Here is a 12,534-nt window from a genome sequence, read left to right as displayed (position 1 = left end):
AAGCCCCTAGCATTACGAGATTGCTTTTCGTCACTGACTTTGAATCACATATTTTTTCATTGCACAGATAAATCTTGCATACTAACCTCTGCTATTGGAAGACCTGGTGTGAGTTGGCTGACTTGCATCAGAGATCACAATCTGCTCTCCACCTGCAGTCGAGACGTGGGATACTGAAAAAAAAAAAAAATTGCAATAGTATATATAGGGAAAGCCCTAGCATTACGAGGTTGCTCTACGTCACTGACTTTGAATCACATATTTTTTCATTGCACAGATAAATCTTGCATACTAACCTCTGCTATTGGAAGACCTGGTGTGAGTTGGCTGACTTGCATCAGAGATCACAATCAGCTCTTCACCTGCAGTCGAGACGTGGAATGCTGGAAAAAGAAACTGCTTATAATTTTGCAATAGTATATATAGGGAAAGCCCTTAGCATTACGAGGTTGCTTTACGTCACTGACTTTGAATCACATATATTTTCATTGCACAGGTAAATCTTGCATACTAACCTCTGCTATTGGAAGACCTGGTTTGAGTTGGCTGACTTGCATCAGAGATCACAATCTGCTCCCCACCTGCAGTCGAGACGTGGGATGCTAAAAAAAAAAAAAAAAAAAAAAAAAAAAAAAAAAAAAAAAAAAAAAAAAAAAAAAAAAAAAAAAAAAAAAAAAAAAAAAAAAAAAATAATAATAATAATAATAATAATAATGATAATAATAATAACTGCTTACAATTTTGCAATAGTATATATAGGGAAAGCCCCTAGCATTACGAGATTACTTTTCGTCACTGACTTTGAATTACATATTTTTTCATTGCACTTATAAATCTTGCATACTAACCTCTGCTATTGGAAGACCTGGTGAGAGTTGGCTGACTTGCATCAGAGATCACATTCTGCTCTCCACCTGCAGTCGAGACGTGTGATGCTGCAAAATATAGATTTCTTACTATACCGACATCGCATTTCCTTATTTCAATTATATAAGTTAATGTGCCACCTGTGGTAATACAAAATGCACGAAAGGTATGGCATAATAAAACAATATACAGCTAATAACAAGGAAAATCGTGACCTAATGGCAATGGTTTGCGAGATGTACTCACCATAGTCGAGTGTTGGCACTGCTCCAGGTTTAAATTTCTTTTGGGATGTAGGAATGGGAATGCCAAGTAACTCGTACTTCAAATGTCGCTGGAATGCATTTGCTTCAAAGTGCCGGCTGCATATGTAAGAATTGGCCGGATTAAATCTTTCTGCTCGTTTGCAAAACGTAATCCACTTATTTCTCACATATTCATCCTTTGGAAATCTATGGTAAGTTATTTCAGACCCTTTCACATGTGTTTTTCTGCACCCGGAAACTGCACAATGGGACGGCATAGTTATTTTAGTTACGCATAAATATTATAAAAGAAAACGGAGACACGTTCACGACTCCAGCCACACCTGGACTGAGGCCGGAATTTCTACGAACCCTCGGCCAGGTACTTCTAGTGACGTCACTGCGCAAACGACCTAATTATTGGTCAGTTGTTGAGTAGACCTTGTATTCTCTCGATCTTGATACGGCTGGCATTGGCTGCTGCCCGCGAGATTTAAGGCCCGTACTGAAGTGGCTAGAAGGCGCGAGGTCCGTTCTGCGCAGGTGTTAAGGCGTCGGCCGGACAGCCGGCGGTTCTGGTCGCTCTCCAGGTCCGGACACATTTTAGCTCGTCCGATCACCTCTCCAGAAACTCCCGTGTGACCCCCTATTATGTCAGTTTGGCTAAGCACGAAAAGACACCTACGTTCTCCATTGCCAACAGCAAGTCGTTATTCGACCGATATCATTATTACTATCCTCACCATTACTTGTATATAAAACCTATGTATGGATACTTAGTGTCCATACTCAGTTCATGTACTGTAAATGTAGAAGTAAATTAAAAAGTAGGTAGTACAGAACGAATTGTACATAACATTATAATTTGGCAACAGACACCATTTGAATAATGTATGTAAAATTGTACCATTGGCAACCGCCAGTGTTTTCTTCGTGTACTGATTTGAAATGTAAATCAGTCTAGTCACGGGGATATCAGAAAGAACAAACCACAACTTCGTTTGTCTTAACACCTCCAAATCCAATGTACCGTAGACAACAAACAAATCTACATTCTGATGACAAGCGGTGAAATACGAAGCACCAACATTCCGAGGGACACGAAGCATCAAGATTCCGGTATCCACAGAAAAATCGAAACAACAACAAAACCCTACATTATTCCTACCAACATTCTGGTAGCCTACGAGGCAATCCCTCTTCGCTGTATCGTCCAGTATTAGCTACAAGACAATCCCCCTCAGCAGCATTGTCCAGCATCCACGACGAGACATCCAGTATTACTCCAACGAGTCGGATATCCCCCGCCTTCTTCACTCCACCACCGTTTTAGACGACAACCTCCTCCTCCATCCCGCTGCCCACGCATCATCGTCTACGTCAGTGGTTCTCAAACTATGGGTCGCGAGATCAATTTTGAAGGGTCGCAGGGCCCCAAGATTTGAAATACTGGTACATGAGAAGCAGCACCACAAACCCCATTAATTTACGTTTCCGAAGGAAATGCAGTGCCATAGATTCTGTTAATTTAGTTTTGTTAAAGAAAAACTGTACACATTATTTTTTTTTCCAAAGTAAAGGGTATATATCACTGTCCATTTTGTTTCTCTTTACTTTATTCTGGGTCGCGAAGTATTGAAATTTTCCAAATAGGGTCGCTCACGAAAATTTTTGAGAAATACTGATCTACGTCTTCTCACGAATGCGACCTTCAAATCTCCACTTCAACTCCAAAGTCATCCATATATTTGTTTTTTCTCTCCTCTTCTTTGATATATTTTTTGTGTTTGCATCTTCATATTGTCACGTCCCACCTATGGGCCAGGCTAGTCGCGACAGAGAATTCAAATATTATTTACACGAATGAACATAACACATACAAGATAAATAGGCATAGAATTATATTAGATGGCATTAAATGTTTCATGGATTATATATAGATAGATAATTATTTACAAAGTTGCGTAGCTGGGTGTACTCTTGTACGCAGCACATAAGGAAAGATGGGCGAAACGAAGTCTTGATTATGATGTAGACGAGTCTTGATCCTGGTTGCTAGAACTCGCACCAACGGAACATCGTCCAGGCCGACTCTCCAGTCTCGGGAACAAATGGGTTGTTTGAGGTGAGATGCTGATGTACGATAACTTCCGGTAGGTGAATATTCTGGTAGTCGGAAACACGTAAGATATTGGTTAATGTTTCGTAGTTGAGAAATAACAGAGAGAGTGTCGAGTCGCACTTACTCCAGCAGTAGTCTTGAGAGGTCCGAAAAAATTCGGGAAAACACGAAGGCTTTGTACTTCGCGCGGAGATGGGAAATCGTTGTGGTCCAAAGGATTTGTTTAGCGGAGTTGTCGTAATCGACGAATGTAGAATAATTTCTACGTGGATTCAGATGGGCCCTGGGTATCTGCTTCTTTTCTTGACTTATCTGTTCTTTTTGCGTTCTGTTTCTCTCTGCTTCTCTTCTCTATTGACTCTCTTCTATTGACCCTGTCTCTCTCTCTCGGATCGCTCTCTGCTTCGCCTTTTATACCCCGGCAATGGGTGCTTACGTTTCCCGGTATGCCAAAACATATGCAAAGTAGGTAGCTTAAACGCTCTCAACCAATGGGAAAGCAGAATAATCTTTCCCGCCAAATTATGTGACATTTCTCCTGAGCTTGGCGATATGACAGAACGTAATGAGGCGCGCCCCAACAGACGGGTATTGCTCAATGGGTTACATGTGACTGACGTTTTATGAAATATAATACAAATTATAACATATACTACACCTCATATTCACGCAATTCGTGCCTAAAAATACAAACAGGAGACTATCCATACAAGGGCATGACGCAGCACAACCACAGGATTCTATTCACGCTAAGGACGTGACAATACACCGTACTAACTCCTCCCCTTGTTTACAGCAGTGCATCTTCCCACCGAATCGTCGCACTGCATCCTCATTCATAGAAACAAACTCCTACATCATCCTGGGTAAGTAGATATTCTTCTGTTCTCAATATCACCTAGGAGGCATTACGGTCTTTTTTTTTTTTTTTTTTTTTTTTTTTTTTTTTTTTTTTTTTTTTTTTTATAAGTTTAGTCCATGAACGTGTCTAAACATCTTTCTGACTCGACATACCAACCCTATACATGTAGCCGGTATACGCTCACTTCCATTACACCAGACATGTCCCCTCCTTCTGCTAACAAATCTTCTGACAATACACCTGCTAATCAAAACACAATGACAACAATAAAATCTTATCACCGTAGTCAAGGGTGAGACAACATTACCTCTCTTTAACGGCAAGAACATTCCTGTACACAATTTCATCTCTGATAGCACGAAGGAACGTCACAGACGACAAAGGTAAAATATAAATTCTAACATTAGCTGGTGACGTCATTCAGTTTGATCTATTTGAGGAAATTAAGTCTTATGGTTTCGCAGAGCACTTTAAGAAGTCCTTTGCATCATTTGAACCACTTGGATAACTTTCCCCCTATACTCTTTGGCTAGAACTTACAAACTCAGACTGGGTCTTAGACTACAAGATTTCATTGAAACACGTAGTCGCACTCATGGCACATTTTCGAATACTATCCGACTTACACCTAGACACACTCCAGAAAGCTGGTACTGTTCCATTCACACCAGGTATCATACAAGGCGAATTCTCGAGGAAATCCTCTGATACGGACAAAGCTAACACCCAGATCCAGAACCATTCAGTACCTACTGCACCCACATACACAATAGCCTGGGTCAAATGGCCCCCCTCCTCCCACATACACAACACGATATGAAGACATACATCTCGCACTCGACATCGCTCACGCCAACGTTCTCCATCAAGAACACAACTGGTTTATATATACTGCCACAAAAAAGGACGCCTTGCAAACACGTGTTACCGCAGACACCCTTCACAATCAAACCGACACTGCGATTATCACAGTACATGTTTCCACACAAGTGATCGTGCCGTGTGCTGTTAGCATGGATGCAACACAGATCGAACTCCCCAGATCACGCTAACACATCTCCTTTATGACTACAGAACACCAAGATTCAGTGCACATCAAGGGCAGTCACTCCGTACCAGGAAATTAACTCATCAACTCTACCTGTACATACCCTGGATATCCCAAACACGTCTTCCCATTCCTTAACATTCAATACTACGTCTAGCAACACCAAAGTGACAATCTTTATCGACACGGGTTCCCTAGTCAATGTAATGTTAATTCAGAGTTTCCATATGTAAAAAGCTGGTAGATTAAAGTAGACAAGTACGTAGATAGAGGGGTAGGTGGCGAAAAATTCATTTTACGACTTAGATGTTTTGAAAACAATGGCCGCTACGGAGTTGCATAGTTGCATATTCTCACTCACCGCCTAATGTTTGTAAACACAAGCTAGGGTATCGATATAGGTGCTGATGTTGCAGATTTTAACGGTAAAGCCATTTCGCTTCGTGACAAGATTGCTTGCGTAAGCAGTATTGCTTGAGATAGTATAACAGACTTTCTGATTGGAGAAAAGGGTGGAGGAGGAGAGAAATTATTGGTGCACGGAGGTAAAATCACGCCCTTAAAGGGTGGCACTTATTCGTAACGGTCAAAGTTATTGGATGAATTAAATAGTGACGTCGAAGTAGACTTGGCTTGGTGGGTGTAAAAGGATCCCAGTTGGGAATCTTCTGGTGTACCTAAGACAATAACGTTGTAGCAGAATTAGTGAAGAAAATGAACAAAATTTTAAGTTCATTTTAATTCCCCTTCGTTTACTGAGTAATGGAACTTGACTAAGTAGGGCGAAAGAGGCATGGGGCCTACAGATGAAAGACTTACAATTATACAATGATGAAAAGGAAGTGAAGTTGAAAGTGAATGAAGAAATACAATATCACAGAAGGGAACTGAAAGTGTTGGTAGCAACAGAACACCATAAATTCCGCACCAAATCAAAACTTGTCACCATTTTGGAACCCCCGACATCAACCTTTGTAATGTAGATGATGTACCATTCCCGATCGTCGGCAAATTCTCCCTAGATATTGGCTTCAAAGATGATTGTCGATCTATTCCAGTTACCACCTACGTAGCTGACGTTCACTTTCCTGCTGATATCACCATAGGTTTAATATCAATGAATTAATATAACATAGTCATTTACCCTGTTTAAAATGGTGTCAATTATGTAAACCATTTCCTCCCTGCATTGTCATGAACAACTCCCCATAAAGCAAATCATACGTGGCCGAGTAGGCACATGCAGACCATGATCCCTCGTCAGTTGCTTGTACCCACTCCATTCAAATTCACTCCGCTTCACCAAACGAGGATGCACCAGCTGCTAGTACAAATTGATCTACCACCTTCATACAATAGTTACCAGTGCTCAACCACTCCAACCCCTCCCCAGGATTCTAACTCTTCTACTTTACTCACAGCCGTGGACCTGCATTCCAAACGTAACAGCCATACTACCCCTAGAATAGAGGACCATCACCAATCCTACCCACAGCTTCCTCCTATTCCTCTCCCACGCTATAACCTTCACAGTTGATCCACAGCTTAACTGTAACCGCAGCTGTTGAGAGAGATAGCACCTTCCCCCAGCAAGGGCCCTTTGACTAAGGACTACGTCCCTACTGGATGTCCTGGTTCTCCTCAGCAGTTGTACGGCCCGTGTCCTGTCCGGCCATAAGCTTAGCCAGCATTCAGGATAGGAGAATGTAACTCTGAATTAAAATCCCCTGCCATTCCCCGACCCTGGCCAGTTTACCGCGGCTGGCGGGGATCCCTTCTAGTGGTCGAAACATCAAGAAAAAGAAACCAAAGGTGTTCACTTTTGCATCTTAGAACGTGAGAACTCTGCTCGACAACACCAAAGCAGACAGACCGGAGAGAAGAACTGCTTTTGTGGCCAGAGAACTACCTCTCTACGGTGTCGACATAGCTGCTCTCAGTGAAACACGCTTTGCAGACAAGGGCCAGCTGACAGAAGCCGGTGGTGGTTACACCTTTTTCTGGAGTGGGCGCAGCAGTGAAGAAAGACGTGAAGCGGGTGTTGACTTCGCAATCAAATCCATCCATGTACGGAATTTACCAAACATCCCCGAGGGTATTAACGACCGGCTGATGACAATGCAGATACCGCTCGGAAAGAAGGCCAAGACAACCATTGTCAATGCCTACGCTCCGACTATGACGAACCAAGACGAGATCAAGGATAAGTTCTTTTAGGAACTGGACTCCCTCATCACATCAGTCAAGTCCGAAAAGCTCATCATCCTTGGAGATTTCAACGCTCGTGTTGGGGCCGATCACCATGCCTGGCACAGCATCCTCGGTAAACATGGCATCGGAAAATGCAATAGCAATGGGCACCTCCTTCTCAGAACATGTGCTGCTCATGACCTAGCCATCACCAACACCATGTTTTGCTTACCAACCCGGAACAAGACATCCTTGATGCACCCACGCTCTAAGCATTGGCATCTTATTGGCTGTCATCGTGAGGGCAAAGGACATGCGGGATATGAGAGTGACCAAGGCCATGTGTGGCGCCGAATGCTGGACGGACCACCGCCTGATAATCTCAAAGATGAACTTTCACATTCAGCCCAAGAGAAGACCACAGGGCCAAAAAGTCATGAAGAAACTGAACGTCACAGCCCTTAAGAACACAGAGAAGGAACATTGCTTCCAGACACTCATGCAAAACAAATTATCCAATTTTTAAATCAACCAGTCCAACATCGAGGATCAGTGGGTATCCTTCAGGGACACAGTTCACTCTGCTGCCTTCGAATCCTTAGGCCCCGCCACCAGAAATCATCAAGACTGGTTCGACGAAAATAATGCAGAAATACAAAAGCTGCTTGAAGAGAAGCATCGCCTGCTTTGGGCCCACCAGAATGACCCCTTCTATACGGCGAAGAAAGCAGCGTTTACCAAAATACGCAGTAAAGTGCAAACAGAACTACGTGACATGCAAGATTCCTGGCTGAGATCCAAGGTTACGCCGACAGGCATGGCACAAAAATATTCTATGACGTTTTGAAAGCTGTCTATGGACCTCAGTCTTCTGGATCGTCCCCCCTCCTCAGTGCTGATGGCAGTACCTTGCTGACAGAGAAGAAGTTAATTCTGGAGAAATGGGCAGAACACTTTAACAACGTGTTCAACCAGCCAGCTCAAATCAACGATGAAGCCATTGCACGACTCCCCCAGGTGCCTACAAACAACGACCTTGATGGCCCTCTCTCAGAAGACGAGGTACGCCAAGCGATTAAGCAAATGTCCACTGGTAAAGCTCTGATGCTATACCTGCGGAAGTCTATAAGTCAGGCGAACCAGTCATTGTCAGCCAGCTCACCAGCCTGTACCAGTCCATGTGGAACAAGGAGCATATCCCACAAGAGTTCAGAGATGCCACAATTGTCCACATCTACAAGCGCAAAGGAAATCGCCAATCCTGCGACAACCATCGAGGAATCTCCCTCCTATCCATAGCAGGCAAGATCCTGGCCCGTTTCCTTCTCAACAGCTTGTTGGAACACCTGGAGAACTCTGGTCTCCTCCCTGAAAGTCAGTGCGGCTTCCGTGCAGGTCGAGGGACCATCGACATGATCTTTGCTGCCCGTCAACTCCAGGATAAATGCATCGAGCAATATCGAGACCTCTACACAGCCTTTGTTGACTTGACCAAGGCCTTCGACACGGTCAGCCGAGCAGGGCTCTGGGACATCATGGCAAAATTTGGCTGCCCCCGCAAGTTCATAGCAATCGTCCGTCAGTTTCACGATAGAATGACAACCAGGGTTCTGGACGACGGCGAGCCATCTGAAGCCTTCCCAGTTACCAACGGAGTCAAACAGGGTTGTGTCCTGGCCCCGACTTTGTTCAGCATGATGTTTTCGGCAATGCTGTCTGACGCCTTTAGAAACTGCGAGTCCGGCATCAGTATCAGATACAGATATGACGGAAAACTGTTCGACCTAAGAAGGCTGCAAGCCATCACGAAAGTGAAGAAAACTGTTGTTAGAGACTTCCTGTTTGCCGACGACTGCGCACTTAATGCCATTGATGAGCAGGAGATGCAACAACATATGGACATGTTTTCCTCAGCCTGTGACAATTTCAGTCTTACCATCAGCACCAAGAAGACAGAGCTGATGTACCAGCCAGCACCAGGGAAACAGTACCAGGAGCCATAGATCCAGGTGAACGGACAGACTCTCCAGGCGGTTGATACCTTTACATACCTGGGCAGTACCCTCTCTCGCAATGCCATTGATGCGGAGATCAATAATAGAATCTCCAAAGCAAGCAGCGCCTTTGGGAGACTGAGGAAGAATGTCTGGGAGAGGCGTGGAATCAGTCTCGAGACAAAGCTAAAAGTCTATCGAGCAGTCGTCATCACCACCCTTCTTTATGGCTGCGAAACCTGGACAGCATACCGAAGGCATGAAAGGCAGATCAACCACTTCCATCTCAGATGCCTCCACAACCTCCTACACATCCGCTGGCAGGACAAAATCCCCGACACGGAGGTCATGGAGAAAGAAGACATCCCTAGCGTCATCACCACCATGTGCAAGGCTCAGTTAAGGTGGACAGGACACGCCTCCCGAATGCCAGACAACCGCATCCCAAAGAAGTTTCTCTATGGCGAACTTTCCCATGGAAAGCGAAAAGTGGATGGGGAGAAAAAAAGCTCTAAGGACGGTCTGAAGGACACACTCAAGGATTTCAGCATCAGCACGGAAACCTGGGAGTCGCTCCCTGTTGATCACCCCTCCTGGCGCAGCGCTGTCGCTGCATGGGCCTGCACAGCGGAACAGTAGCGCCTCCATCAGGCCGAGCAGAAGCGTCAGGCAAGAAAGGCCAGGACATCCGGCACAAACACCATGGCTCATGCCCCCTTTTGCCCTACATGTTGGAGGGGTTTTCTCGCCCAGATAGATCTGGTCAGCCACCTTCGGACGCATCCTTCCTTAAAAAAAGAAGAAAAATTAAATAAGTAAATAAATAAATTGATAAATAAATAAATAAATAGATAGCTAAATAGAATGAATAAATAAATAAATAAAACGAAGAAAAGAAAAACAAAAATAAAAGGCAATGTCATGGCCATCTTCGATTTCGAAGGGCGAACAACAACATTATTGCATTTTGCCTAGGTAAACGGAGATGGTATCTATTTTCACATGTGCTTAAATTTAAGTAAGTTTTATTTTAATCATTAGTATTTCCCGATACCACCATTGCTCAAACACTATATGTATTTATCTTTATGTCAAAAATTCTTGTATTATTTCTAATCTTCTTTGAACATTAACCTCACTGTGGTCAATGAATGGTAGCTGAGCCGAGCATCTGTTGCAAGATGATTGAGTGAAATATTCAGTCTCTTAGATGTCCAGTGTGCACACGCGCAGGCGCACGCATTTTAGCTATAGCACGTCAGATCACGACCTCTCCAGAAACTTCCGCGGGACCCCCTATTGTGTCGGACCTTACCTGCGGCCAGATGGACTGAGCGCGAAAGGACACCTGCGCTCTCCATTGCCAAGTGCGAGTCGTCATGCGACCAATATTATTATTGCTATGTTCACCATTGCTTGTATATAAAAAAACTATGTATGACTACTGAGTGTCCATACTCAGTTCGTGTATTGTACATTGTAGAAATCAATGAAGCAGTAGATAGTAGAGAATACATTGTACATAACATTATAATTTGACAACAGCCACCATTTGAATATTGTATGTAAAAATTGTACCATTGGCAACCGCCAGTGTTTTCCTCGTGTACTGATTTGAGATGTAGATCTGCCTAGTCACGGAGAGATTAAAGAGAACAAACCACATCTTCGTCTGTCTCAACTAGGGTTGCCAACCGTCCTTTATTTCAAAGGACAGTCCTTTATTCAGCTCTATTTGTCCTTGTCCTTTATTGACATTTGAAATTACACTGTTTGTCCTTTATTTTGAAATCGTTTTGACTAGTAGTTCAATTTCCTGCTCTCAAGACGTGATTACAAATATGTTTATATCTTGTAAGGGTGCAGACTTTGTCAACTCTAGTCCGCACAATACCAGAAGCACAGAGCAGCAGACAGCAGACCGCATACCGCATAGCCTCATTTTATGTATAATTCAATTCTCCATTAAAAAAATGCGTTCATTTAGGGAAAACCAGAAAATCATAAACGATGTTCCTAAATCTGAGAATCACCACAAAAAAAAAAAAAAAATAAATAAATAAATAAATAAATAAATAAATAAATAAATAAATAAATAAATAAATAAATAAATAAATAAATAAACAAATAAATAAATAGAGGAAGAAAGGAGGTGCCGTTGGACGTTTGGAAAGGCAATACCTCCGTCTATCAACTGAACTCACGAAGAACCAAAACAAATATGGTGCATTATACAAGGTAGTGATGAAGCCCTTCACAAAATCGAGCCGTAATTTGTTATAAATACCAGAAGAACAATGAAATTTATGCGAGAAAACTTGTAATAGTAGTGCCAACATTTCATATTATTATCAGATATTTGGAAAAATAGAATAGATTTAGATGAAAATTCAACATTCGGATAATTATCAAACCTAAGTTTCTTAGGCCATTCATTCCCAAAGTTTCATAAATTTGTAGAAGTAGTAGAATATTTGAAGTTAGAAGGAAAACTTAAATTAAAGATGGATGAACTTTTTGATGAAGTAGTATTAATTCAAAGAAACTTCGACATTATCAAAAGCTCTGAACTCTCCGTAAACTCAAAAACAAAAAGCAGATAGCGGTATTTTATTTTGAAATCTATGGACTTTAAATGTATCAATATTTTCAAAATAGTTTCTTTTGTACTATCAATTCAGACCATCATCTTATTATGAGAAAGTTTTTAGTTTAATGTCATCTAAATGGAGAGATGAAAGGAACTGATGCTCTGTTGAATTAAGAATGAACTCACATATTTTAACATAAAAGATTGTTGCTTGGAATTCGCTAAAACATCAAAGATGATAAAAAAATTCTGAAGGCAGCAAAAAGCTAAGGCAAATATAGTTTTAAAGATTAAAATTCTTTGATCAAGGTAAAATAAATGCCTTCTCATTCTTGTTTTTTGTATTTTCATCTGCATTTAATATTGGCATCTATTATGATCTATAGCCACTTAGATAAATATCAATAAAGTTTTTGTGTCCTTTATTGTAGCTTAACAGAGTTGGCAACCCTAGTCTCAACGCCTCCAAACCCAATGTAGACAACAAACAAGTCTACACACACACACACACACACACACACACACACACACACACACACACACACACACACACACACACACACACACACACACACACACACACACACACACACACACACATATATATGGGGATGGA

The 12,534-nt window shown here is 42.3% G+C and overlaps 2 protein-coding genes across 2 annotated transcripts; one reads left to right on the top strand and one right to left on the bottom strand.

The window, feature by feature from the left end:
* Positions 1-762: 762 nt before the first annotated feature.
* On the bottom strand, positions 763-1,568 carry LOC143033727 (THAP domain-containing protein 2-like). Its single transcript, XM_076199211.1, has 2 exons — positions 1,114-1,568; positions 763-935 (listed from the first exon to the last, which is right to left on the bottom strand). The coding sequence occupies exons 1-2, from the start codon at positions 1,388-1,390 to the stop codon at positions 844-846; spliced, it is 369 nt and encodes a 122-aa protein (XP_076055326.1). The 5' UTR covers positions 1,391-1,568; the 3' UTR covers positions 763-843.
* Positions 1,569-3,658: 2,090 nt separating this feature from the next.
* On the top strand, positions 3,659-9,337 carry LOC143033544 (uncharacterized). The gene is made up of 8 exons (XM_076199036.1): positions 3,659-3,699; positions 3,931-4,100; positions 4,768-4,841; positions 5,171-5,239; positions 6,978-7,239; positions 7,387-7,767; positions 7,937-8,149; positions 8,457-9,337. The coding sequence occupies exons 1-8, from the start codon at positions 3,659-3,661 to the stop codon at positions 9,335-9,337; spliced, it is 2,091 nt and encodes a 696-aa protein (XP_076055151.1).
* Positions 9,338-12,534: the final 3,197 nt, after the last annotated feature.

This window comes from Oratosquilla oratoria, chromosome 16 (assembly GCF_046742065.1).
Source record: "Oratosquilla oratoria isolate Oo_2021 chromosome 16, ASM4674206v1, whole genome shotgun sequence".
In the NCBI taxonomy this organism is placed as follows: domain Eukaryota; kingdom Metazoa; phylum Arthropoda; class Malacostraca; order Stomatopoda; family Squillidae; genus Oratosquilla; species Oratosquilla oratoria.
The sequence above is the reverse complement of the archived record's forward strand: the minus strand, read 5'-3'. Positions and strand labels throughout refer to the sequence as shown.